The 25,854-nt window shown below is 40.3% G+C and overlaps 1 protein-coding gene and 1 non-coding gene across 4 annotated transcripts in view; both read left to right on the forward strand.

Moving 5' to 3' along the window:
• Nucleotides 1-25,854, forward strand: part of ATP8A1 (ATPase phospholipid transporting 8A1) — a 190,259-nt gene that overhangs the window by 69,112 nt on the left and 95,293 nt on the right. For 2 of the 3 annotated variants that reach the window (XM_069458057.1, XM_069458059.1), the window contains 6 exons: nt 10,313-10,385; nt 12,526-12,631; nt 13,852-13,934; nt 15,460-15,509; nt 17,835-17,904; nt 24,640-24,724. In XM_069458057.1, the coding sequence (XP_069314158.1) occupies nt 10,313-10,385; nt 12,526-12,631; nt 13,852-13,934; nt 15,460-15,509; nt 17,835-17,904; nt 24,640-24,724 (467 nt within the window). Of the gene's footprint in view, nt 1-3,455; nt 3,501-10,312; nt 10,386-12,525; nt 12,632-13,851; nt 13,935-15,459; nt 15,510-17,834; nt 17,905-24,639; nt 24,725-25,854 lie in introns of all 3 variants that reach the window. The other variant, XM_069458058.1, reaches the window with a different exon arrangement.
• LOC138375157 (U6 spliceosomal RNA) lies at nt 217-323 on the forward strand. Its single transcript, XR_011231419.1, has one exon. It is a non-coding gene; the product is annotated as a U6 spliceosomal RNA (small nuclear RNA).

Below are 25,854 nucleotides of genomic sequence, written 5' to 3' on the forward strand. Positions count from 1 at the left end.
ACAGGAGATGACAAAACAAGAGCGAGTCACACAGACTTCCAGATACCAGCAAAGACCTTTGGGGTGACAGGTTCGGAGCTGATTTCTCTTGAGCATTTTTAAGCAGGAAGGTAAAGCTTACTTTTGCCCTAGGTAGAGTCAAAGGTGAGTTCTGCTGTGTTTTATCAGCTAGGAGAATAGGACTCGAAGTCTCCTGATGGTATAATCTTGAGCTAGGTGCTCACTTCGGCAGCACGTGTGTTAAGATTGGAAAGATACGGAGAAGGTTAGCTTGGCCCCTGTGTGAGGATGACACGCAGATTCATGACGCGTTCCATGTTTTCCTATCTGGGTGACGGGCCGTGTAACCAAAAACGTTTATACCCCGTGATACTTCGAAATAAAAAAAAAATTGTAATAGAAAAAAACCTTTACCTAGTTCTGTGTATCCCATAGGCTTATAAGCATATAATAACACTTAATCGTGCTTCTACATTTAATTTTAGTAAATTTTCTCTCATTTCCCTTAACCTTTGCCCCAAATTGGATTCATGATGGGCAAAAAATAAAAAGATTTAGACACAGTTGCCGAGAATGATTATTTTGTAGAGGTCAACTTTGTAGTAGGGATACACTGTAACTTGTTAGATTATTTCATTAGATCTTTATAGGGGATAATTATAAGTAAACGTAAGTGAATTGTGCTATCATTTATAAATCATTACAAACTAGACATTCTACTGTAAATATTTGTTATTAAAGTATCACTTTAGCAAATCGTTTCCCGTAGGGAATAAGTCAGTTTCATCACAGTGACTGGAGCGGCAGGAATAGGGAGAAGCTTCTGTGCTGAGTTGCTGGGGTTCTCAATACAGCGTGTTGAGACACGATCCTAAGTACATCTTAGTGGACACGTTAGACCTAACTGAGAATGAGCTGGCTGAGGCTTAACAAGTTACAATCTCTGATGCTTAAAAGAAAAAATTTTGTTGAGCAAACTAAACAGTACTTTTTTGTAAGACATTTAATTAGTATTAACAACATCATTTACATTTTCCTTAAGTAAAAAAAATTCTTAAAAGCAATCTTTATATGTATATAAATACAGTGTATGAGTAGCTTTACTTGGTAACATTTTGTGTAGCAGTATGTTTGCTGAAAGGATCAGTTGCTTCTTTAATCCTGAGAGAACATTCCCCGTGAGAAACTTCACAACTGCAATACTAGAGTGTAACCAACAGGTTTGTGTCACTGCTCACCATGACTGGTGACAGATGTCAACACCATTCATTCATCTGTTCACCTACCTCCACAATCTTGTCCAGTCCCTGTGTATGTGGCACTTGGTCAGATGCTGATGGAGATAAAATAATCAGGAAGAGTTCACATCGTTCCCACTCTCCTAAAGTTTACAGTCTAATTGAGGGTAATGGATGTTAAGTAATCACGTAGGCAGATATAAAACCATAACACAGTGCAAAGGTCCACGTGAGTTGATGGTGGGTGGTTTGGTCTAACCTGGGAGGTCAGGGAATGGTCCCCGAGGAAGTGACCCTGGAGCTGAGACCTAAGGATGGTTACGTGCAGAACTTACCGGGTGGATCTGAGCACTGACGCGTAGGAAGGCGGCAGCCAGACAGCACGCAGCCCCCGGAGCTGCCAGGGCAGGGACCACGAGAAAACTCGCAGGACGGGCAGCAGGTGTGCCGGTCACTGCTGCCCCTCACACTCGGGAATGACGCTCGTCTGGGTGGGGGACTCTGACCCTTGAGCTCTGGGACTTTCAAGCTGCGCAATCCGAGAAGCACCAGCCCCTGCCCTGGTGTGAGGTCAGGGCCTGGGGCACAGCCCGTGCAAGTCAGTAGAACTTTGCCCGGGGTTGGTCACTTCCGTGGTGCCGGGCCCTCCCCTGGCACAGTCCAGGGGCTGAGGTCCAAGCCTTGAGGTCCATCAGAAGTGATTGCTTCAAGCACGGGGCTGCGGCCAGTTTCCGCAGAGCCTGGCAGCGAGCCAGCTCCGTTTCTGGGCGTCCAGCCCGCGAGAGGCTTGGTTATCGCTCCCTCTTAAGCATGCACAGAAGCCCTTTGGTGGGAGAGAGAACAGGGGTTAACAGGGACCGGCCCGTCTGGGACGGGAGTGACACAGCGGATGCTGCGCTGGAAGTGGTTTAGTGTTTGGGAGCAGAAGAGTCGCCCTGGGATGGTGAGGTCCCTGCCCTGGCTGGGCTGACGAAAGGGCGAAGAGAGGAGTGGACGTTTAGGGAGTGAAAGGATCTTACAAATCTTCAACAAGGTTTATTGTGCGTCCGTCAAAGACAGCAACGACTTTACATTTGCAGTGAACTCTGAATTTTAACACACTGACTGCCGTGTGGGTTGTGTTTAACTCAGGCTAGTTTTGAGCCTGGGGCCTCGTGAAGCAAAACCCTGCAGTTGATTTGTGAAAATCTTACTTGTTGATGTTCTTATTGTTACAATTAATGTTGGCAATTTAATTCTAAAAACATGGATGGAGTTACGTATAACTCATGCACAGAAAACAATAAAAAAAAAAAACAAATTAGAAAAGATTGTTTTGTTTTAATAAAACACCATGTCCCCAGGGAAAAAAATTTTTTTTCCTAGTGTGTCAGCCAATGTGTTAAAACTCTACCTGTATCTAATAAATTTAACTTAAAGGAAAAAAACTGACTGGTCATTTATAAGGAAAGAAATGGGAAGTTGGAAAATCTGCCCTGTTGTGTAGCGTGGACCATTTCCGCCTGAGTACGAGCCTGGCTGGTTAAAATGAAATGCATGCATTCGGCTTTCCTAGTGCGCAAAGGAGCTAGTGGATGAAATTAAAGAAAGTACTGATTAACATGTTTCCTGTTTGTGATAGAGAATAGTTTAATGAGTGAATTATGGTTTAAGTGCAAATTTTGGAATATCAGTTCATCTTTTAAGACGTTATTTCATTCAGTTACAGAAATGCAATTACCTTTTACTTTAATGTCCGTGTTTAAGGAACCATCATCTCATGGTAGCGGGAGTTACCTCTGAAATCTATTTAGCAAATTTTACCAGTATGATACTTTGTTCCTAGGTATGAGCGTGTTTGTTTCATTAAGATACTTTATTCTGATTATACAATACATATATGTGATTAATTTCCATTGACTTTAGCATCAATTTAAACTGCTGAGTTGAAATGTTTCCTACTAAATCCTGAATTCGGTGCATAGAATAAATACATTTTGTGGTGAAGAGGCACACTGGCTCCCAGTTACAGGAAAACTTTGCAGTTCTGCTTAGTTACCATAAATCATCACGCTCTACTGACTACGCTAACTGCCACGCTTTCGGGTGCAACTAAAAGTTCATTTTCTTAACTTTTTGGAGATCTGTCTTTCAGTACTTCCCTTATTCACAGTTTTATGTTTCCGGCCTTTCTGTGATTGTTTTCCTCTCTTTCTGCCCTCTGCTTGCTTTCTGAAGCCATGTCCCCGAACCCGAGGATTACGGCAGGTCTCCGGATGAATGGTAAGCGGCTTGGCCCTTTCCGTATCCTTGATCTCTTTAAGAGGTTTGCGTCGTATTGTTTTTTGGACACATTTCACTACTTTTGAAAGACAAAAAGGATTGCTGACCAGGTAGGATGCCAGTGTTATAAAATAGGTATTTCCTGTCGTCTGTTAGATATCCTTGATTTTCTATTGAGTAACTTTTAGTCATTTTAGAGACATGTAAAAGGTCAGCTTGCTAGAGTTTTACAGTATTTATCTATAATAAAGTCTAATTAATGGTCCATTCTGGAGTCATCCCCTGGGCTGTGCACGGCCTGGGATTGCAGCTGCAGCTGCTGATGCTGTCTGAGGTTTCCTAGCTCAGCAGCGCCACCTGCTGCCACCAGGTGTGCTCTCTGCGGAGCCTCAGAAAGATGCTCCTGGAACCCACCCCGGCCGCGGGAATTTCCTTTGACATTTCTTTCCATTTTGCTAATAAGTCCGGAGGCTAGAAAATGAACATTTTTTTTAAATGAAATGCCTGAGGAAAATGTTAGAAAACCATGCTACCAGGGACTAAAGTTAACTTGAATATATTTAATTTTAGAATTATTAAAGACAGCATTTTATAAGTTTAATTTCACAACTTAGGGGTTTTTTTTGTTTGTTTTACCTTAAAATGCACCCCCTCCATGGATTCCCATTTTCATCTAGGAATAGTAGACGTTTATTTTGCTGTTTTTAAAATTCATCGGGATTTGGTGGCAAATGAAATTTCAGAAAACAGGTTCTTTTGATGTAACTTTAGAGAACATTGAGAATTTATAGGTGGTTACATTTTTATTTTCAGATTACCTGTGTGTTTTATGATTAAGCCGCTTCTCCAATAGGCATTGAAGTCGAATAGCATCATTTAATAGTTTTCAACAGGGAGTTTATGTCAATAAAGTGGGGATTTGGTTTAATAATAATATATAATAATTTTCAGTAAGCGTCATAATATCTAGGGTGAATGACAGGCAGCTGTTTGGTTCATGTGACAATGAGTCCTCACATGGTCATTGAGTGGAGTGTCACACATTTTGACACCTACACCCAACTAAATAATTTTTAGTATTTTTTAAATGTGCCAAACCATCTTACTATTGGTGGATAATTCAAATTTAATGTTTTATATATTCCTTTTTATTTAATCCTTTGAGAATATAGTTAAAATTTGGGCTATATCTTATTTGTTGCTTTTCTGCACCATTCACATAATTCTGTTAATTTTGAACACTGTTCATTAGTGTAGAATTGATACACATTTTCTCTAAGAAAGATAGTTACTCCTAGCAGAAGAAAGTTACCTTTACCATATTCTTCTTGAGGTTGGATGGAAATGTTTAAAATTGGTATTTGTTTACTCAGATCATTTAAAATATCCTACTTTCCATAGAGGCTGCTTCAAGACTTTAATGACTGTTGGAAAGAGGAGGTTATTTTATCTAGTTTAATAAATTCTTTTTTTTTAACCCTTTTGGAAAGTTCTGTATTTAATATTCTGAACTAGGTAACTCCAAATAAAAAATGTCAGCTTTTTAATAAATTGTACATTTTCACTTGCACTTACATATAAACTTAGATATTAATGATTTTTATAAAAAGCACTAGGAAAGGCTTTTGCCACCTTTATAATAAAATTAGCTTTATTTTAAATGCATGCTTGACTACTTTATCTACAAAACAATTACCTGTAGGCCCTGCAAAGGTGAGGAAAAAAGTATATTTCGTGAACTTCTACGTCCTGGGGTAGTTGGTATGGTCAAGGAAGTGGACTTTCGATTATGACCACCCAGATTCAGGTCCTCATTCTGCTGGTGCCTTTGAACTTGTGACTTCACTCTCTGCCTGAGTGTCCCCATCTGGAAGAATACAAATAATAATAGTAGTTACATCATCAGGCGGCGTTGAAGATTAAATGAGTTCCGTTTTTCCAGTGCTCAGAATGGTGTCTGGACGTGGTAAGCCCACAGGGAGTGCTGGCTCTGGTGGTTCTCACTTGGTCTTCGTGACACAGTTGATGTGGCCATTTTAAAGGTGGTGACATTTAGGCAAAGAAGCTAATGAGTACTTTGCCTCCAAAGTACACAACCAGAGTTAAATGTGGGAGCCAGAGTTCAAACCTCCATTGGCCTGGTTATAGATTGTATGCTGGTTACATTACATCCTGTAGACTTCAAAGAACTTTAAAGAATATCAGCTTTTTAGAGCACAAGATATCCTTGCAATTGAAAAATCATTTTTTTTCTCTGTTTCATTGAATATTTTTCAACCTGGAATGTGTTTCTGTGAAATTTCTTGCGGTATTCGACAAGAACAGGTGGAATGGGTAAAATTTAATTGACTGAAGGAAATTTTTCGTGGTTGGGAGACACAACTTGGTGAATTCACAAACCTGGCATTTTCCCAGCCTCATCCAATTGGGTTCTCGTTGCCAACGAAACTAAGCTCCAAAGTGCGGTCCTGGTTGAATTCTCGTTCTCCAGGCCTCTGACCATTCCTTCACGCTGCCGGTGTTCAGGGGCAGAGAGTGTAGATGACTCTGTAAGTCCAGGATAGGGAAGTGTGTTCCACTCTGCTGGTGCACGGCTTCGCCGTGTGATGTGAAGCTCATTCAATTCCGTGCACAAAGCGCATGAGCTGTGTGTATGTTACTGCCCTGCTTGAACCAGTGCTCACCACAGAAATGGCAGGTTAAGAAAACACATAATATTTAGCACTTAAATGTGTGTAGATTATTTATAGGTAGCTGAGTTTGAAGGCAAATCTGTAATGTATTAACCCTTTGAAACAGATCCTGTTAATGTGAATAGTAATCAGATGGTGGCCGAAGCCCTGCTCTTTTAAATGTATTAATATAAATAGTTTACAGAGATAAAGTCATTTCCCAGCCGGTAGCTACTGACTCCAAAATTGATACAGTTTTCTTGTTATTGCCAAGAACCATCCGCCAGCATATAACCTCACAGAGTAATTCCTTTTTATTAAAAATCTACCATTCTCTAAATTGATGGTATCAATATTTGGGAGATTGGAGAAACAAATCTGTTATTCTCAGCATCTGTGTAGCCCTGAGATATGCTCACTTTCCAAACTATATATTTCTATAACCATTTTTCTTCTTACAACTTTTTTGTGGAAAATTTTAATCGTAGACAAGAGCAGACAGGTGTACCCGTCCACTTGCTTCAATATCAGGTACTCAAGACCAATTTCAATCCATCTGTGCCTTTTCCCCAGTGTTATTTTGAAGCAAATCTCAGATAACATTATTTCAGTTTTTCTTAACTAACGTAGTTCCATATTATTCTTAAAATTTTTAGGAATATTTTTAAGAAGAATTTTTAAGTAAATACTCATATGGGTGATTCTTTGGAAGGATTCCCTTAAAGTGTCCTGTGCTTGGTTGTTTCACTGTGCTATTTAGTATTATCACAGTACTAGCATCAGTGGGTAGTACCGCACTGTATTTTCTATTTTCTGATCTTATTTATTTTCTCATTTCATTCTGGCCTGTAATTGTGTATGACGTGAGTGGCGTTTATTTATTCCGCTGCACAAACTAGGCTCACTGAAAAATTCTTCCAGGTGTGACTGTATAATAACGAGACCTGGCACGTCCAGGTCAGTGTTCGTCTTCAGAGCCGTCAGGTGTCGGTCTATTCCAGCACCGCAGCCGTTTCACGTGGTGTTTCTGGAACAACTCTGCTGTAATTGCCTTCAGAAATACTTTGAGTCACACAGAAAACCCGGCTTCATGACTGTGGTCAAAACCCGTGTTAACAACAATATTGTAATTGAATTCAATCGCTTGTTCATATTCTTGGACTTTGACTCGACTCTGAATAACAAGTTCATTTCTAAGAATTAAATCTCTCTACGAGGAATTTTGATTGGGAACAAGGAGTGCCCTTGAAAAGTGGGAGGTGCAGAAACAGCGTCCACCTGGAGCGGCCTCAGCACCAGCGTGGGGACCGACCTACCTGGCGGGCCGTGGGCTCCTCCAGGCGCCGGCATCCCGCTCTGCCTGGTGCGGTGGCCAGGGTGACGGGTGGTGTCGTCCTGGCAGTTCTTTCATGCCAACTCCTCTGCGAAGTGTTCTGTGGAGCGTGTGCCAATGGCCTGTGGTCGCCTGGCCTCCAACACAGAAGAGGCTTCAAGACAGATGGGGGCCATCATCGGTGTGTTTCATGGCGTTTGACAGCTGGGAGAGAAAAGGAAACCTGGGCCTCTGCTATTGGGTGGGAATGATGTTAACCAGATCACAAAGGTGGGAAGACGAGGGCTCAGAGAAGTCGACTTTTGCATCCACGTGATGCTCATCGCAAGATAATCGTTACGGGCTTTCAGGTGTGAGAGTGAGCGTGGCCAACACCTGGCCCAGACCCCGTGGCATTACACGAAGGAGGCTCTTCACACAGTCGTGTGGAGTTTTATCCGGAAGGCATCCCCCGTGCGGGCATTTACCTCACTGCCCGGACCCTGGAGGTCCCTCTTCCCAGTCGTCCCCATTGGTTTCTTTTGTTCGGAGCAACTGAGGAAGAAAGCCAAGAAATCTGCTTTAAAATCCTGCAGCTTTGTACTCGCAAAGGGTAACCGGGCACACCTGAGAAGGGAAGTGGAGAAGACAAGGTGTGCGATCCGGGAGGCCAAGGCACGAGTCAGGGGCCTGTTGCTGGGCAACACCCAGGTCGTGGGTGACGCTCCAGGGCTCTCACCTGCCCCCACGCTGGCGGGGTTACCTGGAGGAGGCCGAGGAGGCCAGGCTTCCCCACTGTCTGTGAAGAACGCCAGGGAGTCATCGGAGGGCACAGAGAAAGCCAAGGCTGGCAGCCCGGTGAGCGTCTTGCCAAAGGCGGAGAGGGAGGAAGTCGGAGCCGGAGCGGAGTCTTCAAGGTCCCCGTTGAGATCCGCTTCCTCCAAGAGGAGGAGGAGCGCCAGGGCTCAACCCCTTCTGGTCAGAGCCAGGGTGACTCCCTGTCACGTGGGGATTTGTGGCGATTTGTGGCGTTGCCTGCAAAGACTCTGCGTCCATGACTGCAAATGCCCACCCTAGTCTTGGAGCCAGACCTCAACCCAGGCTGTCCGATGAGAGGGTAACTTGTGTGTTTACGATCTTGGGAAGGAAGTCTCTTCCTGGGAGGAGAGTTCTTCTGTAGTAGTGTCCGTGGTGGTAGAAGCCCTCATTCGTGAATGGAGGATGGGCTATGTCCTTGTAAATGTTTCAGTTGTGAGTCTAGAGTTACTCCATTATAAATACATTTGAAAGTTGTATCAGTCATGGTAACTGAGATTTAGGCAATGAAAGAATTGGTGAGATTAGTAAGACATACCCTTCAGATTTATAAAGGCTTTTAGTCTGGAATTCTTTGGAAAGGAAATAGACTTTCTTTGGAATGGAAATAGACTTATACATGCAAGATGCTACTGTGAGTATTCCTTGATGTTTCAATTTATCTAGCAAATAAGTAGGGAGGTATAACGATAAACCATTAATGAATACATTTGAATAATAGAGAAATTTCATAAAGCCCCAAATAATAAACTATTTTAATAAATGGTGATATTTGGAGAAGAAATATATGTTAACTTTTTCTGTGTGCCCATTGATAAGTCATTTAAAAGTTCTGGGATTTTTCCCTCCATCTTTAGAGCAATAATAACAATGATGGTGTGTTCACTCTGCCTCCCAGGGGAATTTTGAGAATTCTAAACTACTACATGCTAATAAAGATGTATCTTATTATAAACATTCTAACTTCCTCCTTTGGTTTATTGGAGAAATGTATTTTACCGGAGATTCTGTGGATGCTCTATTTTTTCAAATTCTATTTTCTTCAGTGATTTTTCTTCTTTTCAAGCTGCTGGCTTTTAAATATGAAAGTCTCAATATTTGACGCATTGGCTTTGGTAATACTCTTTGTAACCTGTGAAAATTGTGATGAAAAGCTTTCTGGGTTATAATGATTTAATATTAGACACATTTTTTTCTCAGTGGATTCTGAAATTTTCTTCTGTGCATAAAAGCTCAGATGTGTATATATTGTGGTTTTTTTTCACTAAACATTCAAACTATACTCTTTTATTTTACATTCCCAATTAAATGTTCCTTGTTTTTCTTTTGAAACTCAATATTTTTATATTAAATTGCAGGGACATGAGATTAATGATAGTTTGTGTCATATGAAGTCCTTAACGCTTGCTGATCTAAAGATAGCCACAACACAGAAAATTCCATACAGCTTTATGATTTGTTCTTATACATACAGAACAAATATTATACGTTCAGAAATATTTGCTCAGATATTAGTGATAGATATTGTTATAAAATGTAAATGGTTTATTACTCATGTTTTTATATTTCATATTATAATGATCATCACTATAAAGACTTATATGGCTGAAGTGAAAGAATTGTTTTTAGTCAATATTGTTTTTATAGCTTTATTCTTAGAATTCTAAAATAATGAAGATATGAAAGTAGAAGAAATTCAATTTCAATTGTTTTTATTCCTTATATTTTTGAAATTAATTTTTAAAACTTAATGTTGTTACAATATAATTAGACTCCAGAAAAATGAACTATAAAATACTATTTTTCATTAGAATGCGATGTCACATTTTAATATACATTTAGAATATATTTTAGGATACAATCACAAAGTCTGTGATACCATATTTAGAAATGTAGGCCAGGTTATATTTAATTTATTAAGGGTTTGGAGACATGATGATTTACTTAAAAGTAAGTTACAAATAGCAGGCTTGTATAAATGATCTGGGCTTACTCTGCTTTCTCCCCTTTAGGCAGAGCTCACAGTTTGGAGACGAGAAGACGTTCAGCGATTCATCATTGCTGGAAAATCTCCAAAATAATCATGTAAGCGACATAAAACCATTACCTTTTCATTAATGAATGAAAACTAACGGGTGTTTCTCTGAATTATCTTCCATGTTTATATGTTTCTCTCTCTTTTTTTTTTTTACTTACATGATCATTTTTAATAATTATTAATTGCAAAATCTATTCTGGCTGAATCCTTTTTACTTGGCCATCATGCATTCTTGGTTGTTAGAAATCTAGTTTTAATATTGTCATTAATCAGTACTCTGTCTTTTCAAAGATAATGATAGAATTCTTTGTGAAACGATTATAGGGTTTTCTATGAAACAACTCACTATTAACAATTTCACAATATCTGCAGGAAGGCACTACCTGCTCAGCATGACAGGCAGGGCCAAATCTACGAGGACACTCCAGGTATCCGCCACCCGGTGTGAACTTCCTGCCGGTGAAGCTACCGACACTTACCAAATTCTATAAGATCACATTACAGTGTCTCCTGGAGTCTCAACCCCGTAACTTTTTCTCACAGTCGCCTTAAGCTCAGTATGTGAAAACCCGAATTCATAATTGTTACCCCAAAGGTGCAGCTGCTCCAGCACAGGTAGACCCACCACCCCTGCCCCTGGGAGGGGCCCTGGCAGGGTGTTCATACGGGTATTTTTGTATCCTTGTTTTTTTAAGAGAGCCGTCAACAAAGTATTCGCCTCAGGATCAGCAAACCCTAGATCTAGACCACGCCTTCCTCTGCGTTCCCGGTTTCAGTGAACTGCACGTCCTCTGTCTTCTCGCTCTTTCTGGAACTTGAGGGCTGCGTTCGATGCCTCTTTTCTCTCTGCATCCGCATCTCTGAAGAGTCGCTGAGCCCTTGTGAATGCCGGCTCCCAGAGTCTGTCCTGCCTGTCCGCTGCGGCTCATCCTTGCTCGCCGCCCAGCCCAGGCCACCAGCGTCCCCCTGCGGGTCACTGTCCTGCCTCCCGACCGGTCTCCCTGGTTCCAGGTTTAGCCTCTCCAGTTATTGCTGCTCGTGGCAGCTGGAATCACAGATGGATACCAAGTCCCGTCGCTGTCCTGTTGGAAACCGTTCTCCGCCTTCTCTCTCCTCCCACAGGGATCTGGCCCTGCCTACGTTGTCACCCTCGCCCTGAGCTCCTTTTGTTTCCTTCCCCCTCAGGCCACCCTGGCCGCCTCTTACTTTCTCCAACACGCTTCGCTCTTTCCTTCTTAGGACCTTCTCTGTCACGTCCCCTCCCTGCCTGATGGAAACCACGTGGCTCAGTTCTTCATGAGGCTAAAACCTCGTCAGCTTAAACTCATCATCTTGATTAAAAACCACGGACTCGCCCGTGTCACGTTACACATTTGCTCCTTGCCTCCACGGTGCTTGTCACACTGCAGATAAACGATGCTTGTGTGTTTATTTCCGTTCTGTCTCCCCCGCAGCCTGAGCTTCAGGTGGCTGGGCCCTGCCTGTTCTGCCCACTCTTCTACCCTGAACACAGGTTTTGCAAATAATGTTCGGATTTACCTTTCCAATCATTTCACTTACCTATTGCCTAAGAGCATAGAAAAAATGATTTTCCTTTATTAATTTGATGCCATTCCCCTTGATTGAGAGCTAGACAGGAAGATACTTAATTTAAAATGTTTGCTACTTTTTTCCTATAAACTCCAAGCTCCTTGCAGAAAGGATCCACCTTCCTATCTTCCTCAGGCCACGAAAGTCCACTGGACATAGTTGCTCAGTTATTTGTTGTTACTCAGTAAAACACGGACCAGGCTAAGGTTACCATCTTTGGAGAGAGGGAGGATGGAGCATTTCAGAGAAATCCTCTGTCGTCATCACTCCAAGCAGAAGTAAGGGAGTGAGATGATAAACCTAAAGGTTAAATCGGATCAGGAATTACAACCAGGTAAAGGAACGTTTCCCCAAGGACAGGCTTCAACCCATCTGCCCTTTCCACTGTACGATTCCTATTTGACAAAATAAATGAGAAAGTGTCAGAATGAATAATTTGAGTTAAAAATATCTTTTTCTTCTTAACAGACGTTGGCTTCTTAGTTGGCTATAATCCGCACGCCCAGTGTTTACCAGCTACATTCTTAATAGACAGCAAGTCCTACTGTCATTAGTGTTTAAATGGAAAGGGCTGAACTGTGTGTGTGTTTCTCGCAGCCGACTGCGCCGATAATATGTGAGTTTCTCACGATGATGGCTGTCTGCCACACGGCAGTGCCCGAGCGGGAAGGGGAGAAGATCATTTATCAAGCAGCATCTCCAGGTACAAGCGACACATTTGTGAAGTCTTTTTCTGTGGAAACTTGTTCCAAATTTGCGATTGTCTAGGAAAAAATCAGTGTAATTTGAAAATAAGATAGCCAAATTGAGTATGTTTTTTTATATTAAAAAATTTATTTACTGATTAGAAGCTCTTGGCTGTCAGGATTAAATATAGACGTGTTAAAATGCATAACTTTGTATGTGTAATTTTTGGCATAGGACGTAACTTACACAGAAATTTAACAAAATTCTCACAAGCGAATAATACTTTTTTGCATACATATAATAATTTTTTTCCTTCTTTATAAATAACTAAGAACAAACTATCAGACTACTTTTGCATCTAGGCATACAGGAAAAGGAAGGTATGTTTGCCTGAAAATTGTGAGCATATTTGACATTAAAACACCAATTTGCTTTCCTCTTTGGAAATGACAATCGGGGAGCTTGTTGTGTATTTACTTGGGTGAGGAAAATTTTATACGTTTGAAGGGACTCCATGAAATATTTATTAGTATAGTTACCAATATTTAATACTTAGGCTTGATGTTAGACGTATTTTCAATGTAAAATTGGATAATTGGGTGATTGTAAAATTCTAGGAAAGAAGGAACACATTTTAGAGAACTCGAAGTGTTTTAAACTATTCTAAACCAGCACCTGTGATTTGTAGAAGGTACCAAATTGCTTAAAAATCTGAGCATTGTTACCACTCATATAATTAGAATAGAAACTGTGTGAATGTTTTCTTACGCCACATCCTACTTTTGGCATTGAACAGGTTTTATAAAACATGAAATTAATTACTACCTAGAAAAATAAATCTGTTCAAACTGAATCCTCAATTAGTAGCATTAGTTCTTTCTATGTGACTTTTTAGGAGGAAAAGAATAAAACTTAAGGCAATGTTGTGCCATTCATTTTGAGAAAGGTTTTCTGGAGAATATGCTAGACTGAGGGGTACATTTAAATCCTTTTTAGGAATTCATGACTAACAGCGAGACTTAATATTCAGAAATATGACTCTGGGGTTGATCTCAGACACTGAAGATTTCTGCCCTCGTTCTTTCGGCATTTTTAAAAGAATGGATTTCGATAGTGGGCTAGAATAAAGAGAGCTTTAGTTAAACAGAAAATGATGTTACGCTGCTGTGTTTCTCTCGTATTTGGGATGAACTGTTGCCCATGACGTATCTGCTTTCTCCTCTCTCCCGAGAACAGACGAGGGGGCGCTGGTCCGAGCAGCCAGGCAGCTGAACTTCGTTTTCACAGGGAGAACGCCAGACTCTGTGATTATAGACTCAGTAAGTTACTTATGTTTAAAATGCTTTTTAGTCGAAGTAGTACATTGGCATAGCTTCAAGGGTAAAGTAACACCAGAAAGCTCATGATAAATAGAGGTTCCACACCCCAGAAGCAAACACTGTCTGTGCTGGTAGCTGCTTTTTCAGGCATTTCCCCCATCTCCTATTTTCAGAAAATATGTGATAAATGATATGTGTTTTGATTCCTCAATTTTAGTCTTATTTACTAGGTATTCTGTTAAATGAGGATTTATCTTTCTCGAATCACTATCCCTTTGTTTACCCTTCCTCATACTCCCAAAGTTATTGTAACAATTTTTAGTTGGGTATTCAGGCTCAACTTTTTAAATGGGTAAAAGATTTGAACGGACATTTCACAAAAGAAGATATGTGAATAGCCAGTAAGCACATGAGAAAACATGGTTAGTCATCAGGGAAATGCAATTAAGACCACAATGGGGTACCACTACACGCCCACCAGGAAGGCTAAAATTAAAAATAGTGACAGCACCAAATGTTAATGAGAATGTAGAGCAAGTGGAACAATCGTATATTGCTAGCAGATGTGTTAAAAGTGGCACCGTCCCTTTGGAAAACCTTACAGAATGTTCTAGTAAAAGTCAACTTAAAGCTGACCCAGCAATGGTACTGGTTCCCCAGGGGAAATGAAAGTTTATGTCTACAAAAAGACTTGTCGCAGAATATTCGTAGCAGCTGTATTCATAGTAGCTAAAAACTGGAAACAAACTAAATGCCCATCATAGGAGAACAGATAAACAAACCGATACGTTCCTACAATGGAATATAATAAACAATAAAAAGGAATGAGTTCCTGATTCATCAACAGCATGGATGAATCTCAAAAACATTATGTTGAGCAAAAAAAAAAAAAAAGAAAAGAAAAAGGCGCAAATGAGTGCATCCTCCTTAATGTCATTTATGTGCAGCTTGAGATCAGGCAGAAGTGATTTATGGTGACAGGATTTAGAACAGTGGTTGCCTGGGGGTGGGTAGGAGATTGATAGAAAAGAGCAGGAGGGAATTGATGGGGTGGTGGGGTGTCCCCTATCTCCATTGGGGTGGTAGATACTCGGAGTACACCCTTGTCAAACTGCAATTTTCATTGGACTATACATTGAAGATCTATGTATTTTATTGTATATAAATTATATCTCACTTAAAATCATTATTTAGTGCTTCTGTTATGCCAGTATTCATAGCTGAACATTGTTGTATTCAGTAATTATTTTCTTTTTTTAATTTTGTATTTCCTGACACAAAATTATTTCCCTAAAGATAAATTTTTATTCCATAGCATTTGGAATTCCTTTCAATTTTCTCCTCGTTTGGGCTTTTTATTTCCTATTTCTCAATTAACCTGAAAGTTAGCAAGTTCCCTCCTTTATTTCAGAAGGGAAGGTTTGTGTTGACATTTTTTACAGTGAAACTTCATGACGAGGGTTTATTTCCAAAAAGTTTAAGATATTTCCAACTGTATATAATCACACATTCCTTTTCTTCCTAGCTTGGGCAGGAAGAAAGATACGAATTGCTGAATGTCCTGGAGTTCACCAGGTAAGAAAACATCTGCTCTGTGATTTGTATGGATAAGATAAATTTATATCCATTTTTATTTTTCCCTTTTAAATAATTAGAAAATATGCTCGATTTTTATTTAAATTTGTACAGCTGTATTAAAATCTTCAGTATGTTTTTAACTGTCATGGCCGTAGACAAATCATAAACAGCTTTCGTTAAAGTATCGCAATGCATGGTTCCCGGGGGCAGTTTAAAAATCTTCCCGAAATGTACGTGTCGGATTCACACGTGTCGTGTGTGTGGCGAGGGGTCTTACGGCGAGTGGTCTGGAAACATGGTTATGCTTATAGGCGCCAGATTATATGGAGTGGAGATGAGTCAGAGTCGAGACGCCAGCATTGTAATTGTGAGCTCATTCCATCTAGTTGTCTTGGGGTTTCAGAAACTGTATCCACATCTCTGTTAGGCGTAAGACCAGCCATCAGCTAGCAGGAAAGAACAAAAAGCAAAGTGATTCTCCTACTGACTTTATTTCTTAAGGTCAAATAACAGAGGTCTTCGGTTATGGTCCGTGGTATCTGAGTTTTTTGCTTTTTACTCCCATGGGACCACCTACTTTCCCAGCTGACCTACATTCTTGAGGCAGGTGGATGGGGGATTGGTCGGGGTGAGTTCTGTAGGGGACACTAAGTATATTTAAACACTGATGAGCAAGATGCTTAGAGAGAAGAGGCAGATTCAGGGGAGAGCAGCATAACTTTTGGAGTAAGGTACCGAGAAAGGGTGAGAGGAGGTTCACAGAGGGGTGGAAGGAAGGTCTCTGATAGGAGAATTACTACCTCCATCGTTTCAGGACAAAAGTTGGAGGGGATGGTGCACACAGAGAGAGATACGTAGGGTTAGTGGCAGAAAGAAAAGGAATTCTTACCTGAGGCTTCCATCAAAGTGAACTGCAAAAATGCAAAGGATCTGGGGTGAAGAAGGAGGATGGGAGACTCTGAGAGAGGAAAGGGGACACTGTGGCCCGGGGCAGGCTGAGAGGGCAAGCTTGTTGGAGAGATGGCGGATTGCCGGGCAGTAGCGAGCACTAGGTGCCGTCAGATACCCCGTGTTTACTGATCTCCACGGCGACTTCTCCAGCAATATCCAGTTACTCTGATGCGCCAGAGAAGAGGGTCCCCATTCACCCCGTATTTGGGGTCTCCCCAGGAGAAGAGCAGAACAGGGAAGGTGATGTGTTTGGGACCATGTTACCAACATGGGCTAAGAGAAGCATGAATCAGGAAGAGCTGAGATAGGACGTGTAAGTGTCATTACAAAGGAGGCCCAGTCAAATGTATTCCTGGAGTTCAGGGATGGGGATTGGGCTGGTAAGACCAGGGGGATTAGAGATGGAGAGAGAGGGAACCTGAATATTTCTAGATGCCTCTGGAAGAAACTCCTGGCTGCGGCGGGCAAAAAAAAAAAAGAAACTCACTCCTGGCTGCAGGCTATGATACCATAACTGACTGCTACTGTATATTAAGCTCATCTCAGTTTTAGCAGCAGAATATTACCGGGTAAACCAGATAGATAGGGACATTTGAGAAGTCCTTTTTCCCACAATTCTAGAGCAATTGCATATAAACTCGTGGGTCAAAATGAGTTCTAACCTGTGTAATGCTGTCCCTGTTTCTTCAGTGCTGTTTGCTGTCTCTTCTTACAAATGCATTGAAAGATATTACACATTTAACAGTTTTTATTAAATTTGTGTTTAATAAAACCAACACAGTGTTAAAATGTTTGTGTTCATTAGCTTAACTTTGCCAGCATAAGTTAGGTTTTTTGCATGCTGCCAGTGGTTTGCTAGTAATCATTGAAAAACGATAGTTCTAAGTATTTAAATTGTTTTTTAAAGGCTGATTGTTTGCCTTTATGTGTGATTGGTATCATTGTGATTATCATTTGTTTTCAATAACAATTGATTTTTTATTATTGATTATCTTTTCTGTTTTTGATAAAAACCATGACATACAATCCATCTTTTAAGATACTGGCTTAAATATTGTTTCAGATTTGAAAACGTTCAACCAGGACTCTACTCTGGTGGGTTTTAACTCTTGCAGGTTTCTAGGGAGCCATTTGGCAAATTATCCCACTAGGGCAGTGCATGGTACTCTGGTGCTTTAAAACACATAATGTAGCTTTCGAAGGCACCCAACTGCACACCCAGGGGGTAGTTTGTGAAAGTGGAAGGTTAGGGCTCATAATTTGGTCAAATTTATTTTTTCACTGTGAATATTAAAATATGTGAGGCATGGCAAGCATATATATGCATGTCCTTGGTATGATGACACATGATGGAAAACCGCTTTCTTTCAGCGCTAGAAAGAGAATGTCGGTGATTGTTCGCACTCCATCCGGGAAGTTACGACTCTACTGCAAAGGAGCTGTAAGTTTTTATTTTTTTTTTTACAGTTTCGATTTATGATGGTTTATAGTGTATGTGTTAGGCCTTCTGCTGTGGAAATGTAACACAGATGTTTCACATGAAGTTGCTGACATCCGCTTTTGTTGGTGTTTTATAGTACGAGCGTTCAGCCTCTTCTGGTGAAATGTGGAATGCCTTCTGGGTAAATTTGGTGCTTTGAAAAAGTTTGGCCTAGGTTATTTCTATAATTCAATTTTTTATACATAGTATTTGGAGTTTTTATTATATAAGCTATGTTAGAAGACAGTTAAATGTAGAAAATATTATTAGAATACCCTGATCCACTTCGGTTTCAATCTAATTTTTTAATGACCATAGGAATGGGGGAAAATTGGATTACAATTTCTGCTATAATTTCCTCATGTGATTACTGTTTGTCTTGCGTTTCTTAAACTATCATAGAGTTTCTGTTGGTTGGCGTCGGTATATTGGCAGGTTACGTTGACAGAAATAGTAAATACATCATTCTAACTCAGTTTTCCCAGTTAAAATATGTTTACACTCCTGGAAAAATGAAAAATCTACTGACTGGAGGCTTTTCTAAAATTAAGATCAATCATTGTTTTCCTTCTGAATTGCCCTTTCCAGGTACCTACTTTATAAACTTCCCAACTTGGAACTTTCCAATTTTAAATGGAATCAACAACCTTGCTTTATCGCTTGGAAACTTGGTTATAGAACTTAAGAAGCCCAAGACTGTTGTTTAAATTCCTTCTGAAAATGTTAAATGCCTTGGTTTTAAAGCATTTTGGTAGAATTATTTCATGATGTCTCATGAATTTAATTTTAGGATTCCTTCGGTTTTGTATTCTTATTGATTCAAACACCTAACATTGATTCATTCTGTATATTTTATTATCAGTGTTTGAACTGGAGAAAAGACCTAAGATTTGTCAGAAGCTTAAGACTAGTCAGGGGAATATTTACATAAAGAGAAGATTAGGATACAATTTTAAGTGTATTTTAAAAATCTTGTATATCCCAAAGGTAACATTCAGTGATAAGGGAATAGAGTCATTAAGACCACCCACTTTAAATGGTTGGTATATGTCTAGTTTACGACACCCAAATCACATCCTTTCTTTTTTTAGTTTTGAATAGTCTTTTACCTAGAAACTTCGGGAAGTTAAAACGTTGAATAAAAAATAAAAACATTGCATTTACTTTAGTAATAATCATAGAGATAGTTTGCATATATTTTTTATTCTGGAAAAAATTTTTCTTAACATAATTTTATTAACTCTACTTTTCGTGTTGTAGGTTAGCTCTCTAAACTTATTCATCCTGCATCTCTGCTATTTTGTATCCTTTGGCCTTCATCTCCCTGTTTCCCCTCCACCTCCACACGCTCATAGTAACCACTGGGTTATTCTCTCTATGTATTTGAACTCTTTTGTAAAAAATGTATATTCCACATATAAATTAGATCATGCAATATTTTTCTTTCTGTGTCTGGCTTATTTCCTGTGGCATAATGTCTTCTAAGTCCATCTGTGTCATATCAAATGGCAGAATCTCTTTTTTTTTTTAAGGCTGAGTAATATTCCATAGTATATATGAGCCACATTTTCTTCATCCATTCATCTGTCGATGGACATTTGGGTTTTTCCATATCTTGGCTATGTGAATAATGCTGCAATAAACACGGAAATGCAAATATCTTCACAGGGTAGTGATTTCATCTCCTTTGGGTCTGTATTTAGAAGAGGGATTCCTGGGTCATATGGCAGTTCTGTTTTTAATTACTTTGGGAACCCCCATACTGTTTTCCATAATGGCTATATCGGTCTAAATCTCCACCAAGAGTGTCCAACGGTTCCTCTGTCTCTGCACCCTCACCACCATCTATCTCTTTTTGATAATCACTATCCGTATGGATGTGATACCTCACAGTGGTTTTAATTTGCATTTCCCTTATAATTAGTGGTGTTGAGAACCTTTTCATGTACCTATTGGCTATTTTTATGTCTTCTCTGGAGAAATGTCTGTTCAGATCCTTTGCGATTTTTTAATTGGATTATTTGTTTTTCTGCTATTGAGTTGTTAGAGTTCTTTATAAATTTTGGATATTAACTCATCAGATACATGGTTTGCAAATATTTTTCCTAGTCTGTAGGTTGCCTTTTCATTTTGTTGATTGTTTCCTTTGCTGTGCATAAGCTTTCTAGTTTGATGTAGTCTCATTTACTTATTTTGCTATTATAGCCTGAGCTTTTGGTCTGATCTCCAGAAAATTATTGCCACGGCCAACATTAAGGAGCCTTTCCCCCGTGTTCTCTTATAAGAGTTTTATGGTTTCATATTTGGCATTAGATCTTTTATCCATTTTGAGTTTGTTTACTTTTATGCATAGTGTAAGAAAAGGGTTCAATTTTATTCTTTACATATGGAAATCCCATCGTCCCAGCACCATTTATTGAAGAGACTGTCCTTTCCCCACTGTGTCCTCTTGGTGCCCTTGTTAAAAATCAGTTGATCATATATGTTTGGATTTATTTATGGACACTCTGCTCTGGTCCTTTGATCTATGTTTCTGTTTTTATGACAAGTTTGCATATATTAACTTGTTGATTTGTTTGCCCTCCCAAATTGGCTATGAAATGTGGTTAAGTAATAAAAAGACATAAACATGTAAAACATTTGAAAACTGCTTGTAGTTTGTCAGGGAATAACTGAATATGTGACTGGAAAAGTGGATGTGAGTTAGGTCATGTGTGTGTGTGTGTGTGTGTGTGTGTGTGTTTCGTCCTCAAGAACTTGCACTTTCTTCCTGATCATTCTGATGCCAGCAACAAACCCAGGTAGTGAAGGCTCCGTTAGGGAGTCATGGGTAACACGTTCCAGTCGAGATAGCCTGGAATTCACACTTCAGTGCATCTGCTCTATTTCAGCATCATGGCAAGGATGGATATGGTTCGTTTAAAGAGAAAATACAGAGACAAAACTAGTCTCAAAAGCAAGATAAATATCTTGTAGAGCAAAAGGCAAATATAAAATCAAAGCAATTCATTGAACTAAAGCCTTGAGTTAGGTGGGGTGGGCATCACAGGCCGTGGATTCAGAATCAAGGAGCAGTGGCTGGAGTCTGGCTTCTGTGGGGAAATGAGGCAAATTACACTTTATGTAAAAAGCAGGTGGGAGCTGGCGTCCCCGCTTTGAAGCCAAAGACAGTGGTGAGCTTCACCGAGATCATGGAGAGAGGCCGAGGAAAGCTCATGCAACCTGGGGGTGGGGAAATGAAACCACCAGGTTGGGATGCATGCGGAGAGTGAGCAAGAGCAGCTCTCATAGGCACATGAGGAAATTTCCTGCCAAGGGAGATGATCAGTGTCTACCTCAAATAAAAATAGATTAATCTCTAAGCAGAAGGCTTTATTTGGGAATATACAGATGATACAATTGCATTTGGGGGCATATGCTCAGACCAGGGTGGCCTTAAGTTGTTTTGAAAGAAAGTTCATTGCAAGTTAATTGATGCCGGTGGTGTGGGATTGGCAAGCTCTGATTGGTCCATGGCAATGGTTGCTAGGTAGAACTTGTGATCTGAGAGTCATCGCAGGCTGCCTGGTTGGACTGGGTTTGTGAGACTGTCAGGTGTTTTGTGTGAGCTGCGAGCTGTCCTTGCGTGACTGACGTAGCAAGCTGCGGTTTGGAAAAATTTCTTGTCATAGTTCCTGTTTTAAGGCAAATCATGCGTAAGAGCCCTCCCTGCAGGGCCTTCCCTGGCTCAGTTTTGCCAGCGTTTGACACGAGTGACTCTGTTTTGAATCTGACGCCTCCAACATAAACCAACTGGAACACAGACTCGCTCCAGACTAAATCATTTGTGTAGACTAGGCTGACAAGGGATGTTTACAGCTCAGTATGACAAATAAATCCCCACTATTTTTAACCAAAAAGAAATTGGAGGGAAAATGAGGATACATGTAAATTAGAAATTGTAAAGAATTTTTTTAAAACATCAGTAAATAAAGTAAACTATTAATAGACACAGTTGAAGAGATGGGAGTACAATCCGTGAATCGGAAGGTAGCATTGAAAAGCTCATCTAGAAGACAGCACAAAGAGATAGTGACTCTGTGTGTGTTGATGGATGGCTTTTCTTGTTTTTTCCTAGACTTTCTGCAATGAAGATGTCCTGCTTTGTTAATTTTTAAGTGAAAAAAGTATGCAATATAATTTATATCTGTAACAGGAGCCAACTTAGGAAAAGTGCATTTGCACAAATAAAAATGTCATTGATTCAGGAAAACGAGAATCCAACTCCAAAACTTACATACCAGAGAAGAAATTAGAAACTTGACTAATAAACTTAACGCTTTAGGGGCCTTTAAGTGACTGGAAATTTCAAATCAGGTGGCCCTCAAACAAAATTCTGTGCCATATACAAAAACCACATCTGAAATTAGTTATTTTTAGCAGTTCACCACCACCTCCGAGACAGAGTACACATGATTCTGAAGGGCACACGAGCACGGAGAATGTCTGTGTTGGAATATGAGCATGTCTCATGCCCTTGGCAAATGGTCTGTTTCAAAAGGGGCCGAGCTTCACGCCGCAGGTCAGTCTCGCCTCGTTCTTTAACACGACGACAAACTCAGATTCCTTGACCGCCATTGGCTAATTTATAGCAAGATTATCTAGATTAACTTCAGTATAAATCGTAGTGTGTAAGTACCTGTGTGAGGCCTTTTTCCCCTCTACTGCTACCTTGTTATGGTTGACTCTTGCATTTGATCGTGCGGTCTTTCTTTGGCAACATGGTTTCGTGTGGTTTTCCACCCAGGCGCCATGTCAGGATGGTTGAGGATGGCATCAAGTGTTTTATTCGCTTAACAAATAGGTTTTTGGACACTTTCCCTGTGCTCACTCTGCCTGAGGGCAAACCATTATTTGAACTGCAGTCTAAAAGATAATTAAGAAAACACAACTTTTGGAATGAAAATCCAGCAAAGAGGAATTATTAATCATGGGTTTAACGTTCCTCGAAGCTGCAGACGCTCTGTGCAGTGGCTCTAATTGGTGCCATTCTTGCTCCAGCTCAGGATTTCCTCCTCTACCTCTCAAGGGCCAGATAGTTAAATCCAGTGAGAAGTTTCTACAGATGAGGAACGTGGACTCAGTAGGTTCTAAGTGTGATCTTAGGGCATGCACGTGCTTTCGGGCCTGTGGAGAAGCCTTTGTCGGTCCCGAACAGTGAACTGCCAAATACTCAATGTAGCCTCTGGATAAAGGAGTGTTACTATGGGTGGAAAAGTATGTGTATTCGTTCATTTTTCACGAATGAACGTGTAAGCGTGGCCAGACAGTTGTGATTGTCATTTAAAAACAGACTAGACATTTGTTGCAGAAGATCGCATTCTTTCCTCTGCTTTTCTTGACGCTATCAAGAAGGTAGAAAATTAATTTCTCTGAGCTTCAGTTTCTTCCACTAAAATGTTTGGATACACTGCAGAATTTCATCTTTCTACTTTATTATGTATCACTTTTATTTCCAGTATTTTAATTTTTTGAAAGTTTTCTTAGTTTTAAAGTGGCCTGTCTTGTTTTCATTGAAAATTTTATTAGCCTCTGGAAAAAAATAGAATTTATAAGTTCTACTTTTCATTCTCGGGAAGGAGCCATGAGGGGAAATTATCATTTCCTTTTGCTTTGCTCCCCTTCCCCTTCAGCCACTGAAAAATGAAAAGAAATTCATAATTGGGGCCTGGAATATTCCATCTGTTCTGAGGTCACTAGGTTCTGTTTCTCTCAAGGGTTCTAAATCATACTCCATTAGTCTGCTTCCAAATCTCAGCCCTGAGACTGGAGACCCCAAAATGGGTAATACCACTGAGAAAGTAATTGCAGGTAAATGATTTATTTTTTCCTGGTCTAATAAAACCATGCAGGCCGAATACTAAAATTCAGAAAGCGTTAAACCAAAGCCAGATAATAACTAAAGGAATAATAGGCAATTTATAAAAGAGCAAAAACCAGAGACACCTAAGCAGTGCATAAAGTTAAAGCTGAGAAGAACCTGAAAGATATCCAGTGATTGAATTTTACAGATTAAGTAAACTGAATCTTAAGGCTAAAGTGACTCAATCAGAAACATTCAGCTATTTATGGCAATTTGAGATTTGTCCAGAGCTCTCCCTGCTCTACCCACTGGTCCTCTGAGTGGATTTAGTTCTGTTTCTTAAAGTTTGGGTTTTGGTGAGCACCAGTGACCCCTAAAGGCTCTGTGATCTAATGAGTTTGAGTCACCTGCCACACAGCCTGCTTCAAGCTCCACCGTGTACGCTGGCATTTTAAAAGTCCTAAGGAGTCTGGGGCAGGAGCAGCTCTTCCGCTTTGCTCAGTCCAGCCCATACTGGGCCGTTCTCGTAGCACCTGCGGACACTGTGCAGTTTTCTGCAGAACCTTCCAGGATGGGGGATCTTGCAGTAGGTGAGGTATCAATAGACTATGAGATATTGAGCATTGGAACAACTAGAGATTTATTCATAAAGAAGAAAGTTGAAAATGCAGGACTAGAACCTTATTTCTTAGTGTCACTAGGGAAATGGTATTATTAGATGAAAATATTTCGTGCTTTAAAACTAACCCTAAAAGTGATGGGTTATTATACTGATTTGCTACGGAGGATGTTGCCGACATCAGCTCTGTTAGAATTCTTGATGAAGTGCGTTATACCTTCTGCTTGTTTTGCAGGACACTGTGATTTATGATCGACTGGCAGAAACTTCAAAATACAAAGAAATTACCCTCAAACATTTAGAGCAGTTCGCTACAGAAGGTGAGTGTAATCTGGCAGTAAAGCATAATTAAAATAAAAAGAAATGGTCTTCTGATATCTTGCAGGATTACTGTTATCATTTTACTTAGAGATCTCTGAAGTAAGATATCAATTACTGTTGATAATTTAAATTGTACTGTATGTTGTTCCCACTTAGTATTTTTATTTTACTTTTCTAAAACAGTATTTTTAAAAATTCTGTCCCTATGTGATAGATGCTAGGGCCTGTAAATCTTTTTCACTTTCTAGAATGGATACTACTCACGGTTCAGGTACTTTGCCTTGTATCATGAGCAATTTTACATTAGGAAGAGAAGCAACAGTCAGAGAACTGAGATATTTTGATCTGAATTAGAAAGAGAAGAAATAAATCTAAAAACCATTAGCATAGTTATGCAATTTAATTTCAAGACTTTTTATTAAAACCTTATGTAACTGTTAAAGTAGTTACTCAGTTTAGTTACAACTCAAGACTTTGTTACGCCCCTACGATACGCCAGGCTCCGTGTGAGACCCGAGAGTCCGTGGTAACCCGGCTTAGCCCCGTGTCTCCGTCCTCCCGAAATGTGTGATGTGTGCGGCCAGACAGTGCGTGTCTGGAGAGGTTAGACGAAAGGTCCAGGTTAGACGAAAGGTCCAGGTTAGACGAAAGGAAGTGAAGGTTGCTGAACGTCAGGGTCAGTTACTACAAGAATCTGTAGAGTCTGATCCCTGAACTTGACAGCGGTGCTCACAGCTGTATCTAAATCTCCCATCTCGGTTTTCGCTCCTGCCTGTTTCGGCTGGCACTGTTGGCAGTCTCCAAGCCTGACTTCTAATCAAACCCATTTTCCTCTCAATCCAGGCAGAGAAAAGATAGGAATGTTTTTAAAAGCCCTGGGAGCGGGGAAGGGGGAAGAGCAAGAAGCAAACAAACAAACAAAACCTCTAGCGTTTGAAAACCAAGAACAGGAAGAATCTTCTAATTCTCCCCCAAAACGCAAGAGCAGGGACAGATACATCCATAGAATTCAGATTCCTTAAGGCCCGGCCTTGGGGGGCTTGGCAGGCGCAGTCCACCCAGCGTGCTGCCCGGGTGCCTTTCTGTTCCTGCGGAAGACGGGGCCCCTCTCCGCTCTCCGCTCTCCGCG

The sequence above is a fragment of the Eulemur rufifrons genome, chromosome 24, assembly GCF_041146395.1.
Source record: "Eulemur rufifrons isolate Redbay chromosome 24, OSU_ERuf_1, whole genome shotgun sequence".
NCBI classification, from domain to species: Eukaryota; Metazoa; Chordata; class Mammalia; order Primates; family Lemuridae; genus Eulemur; species Eulemur rufifrons.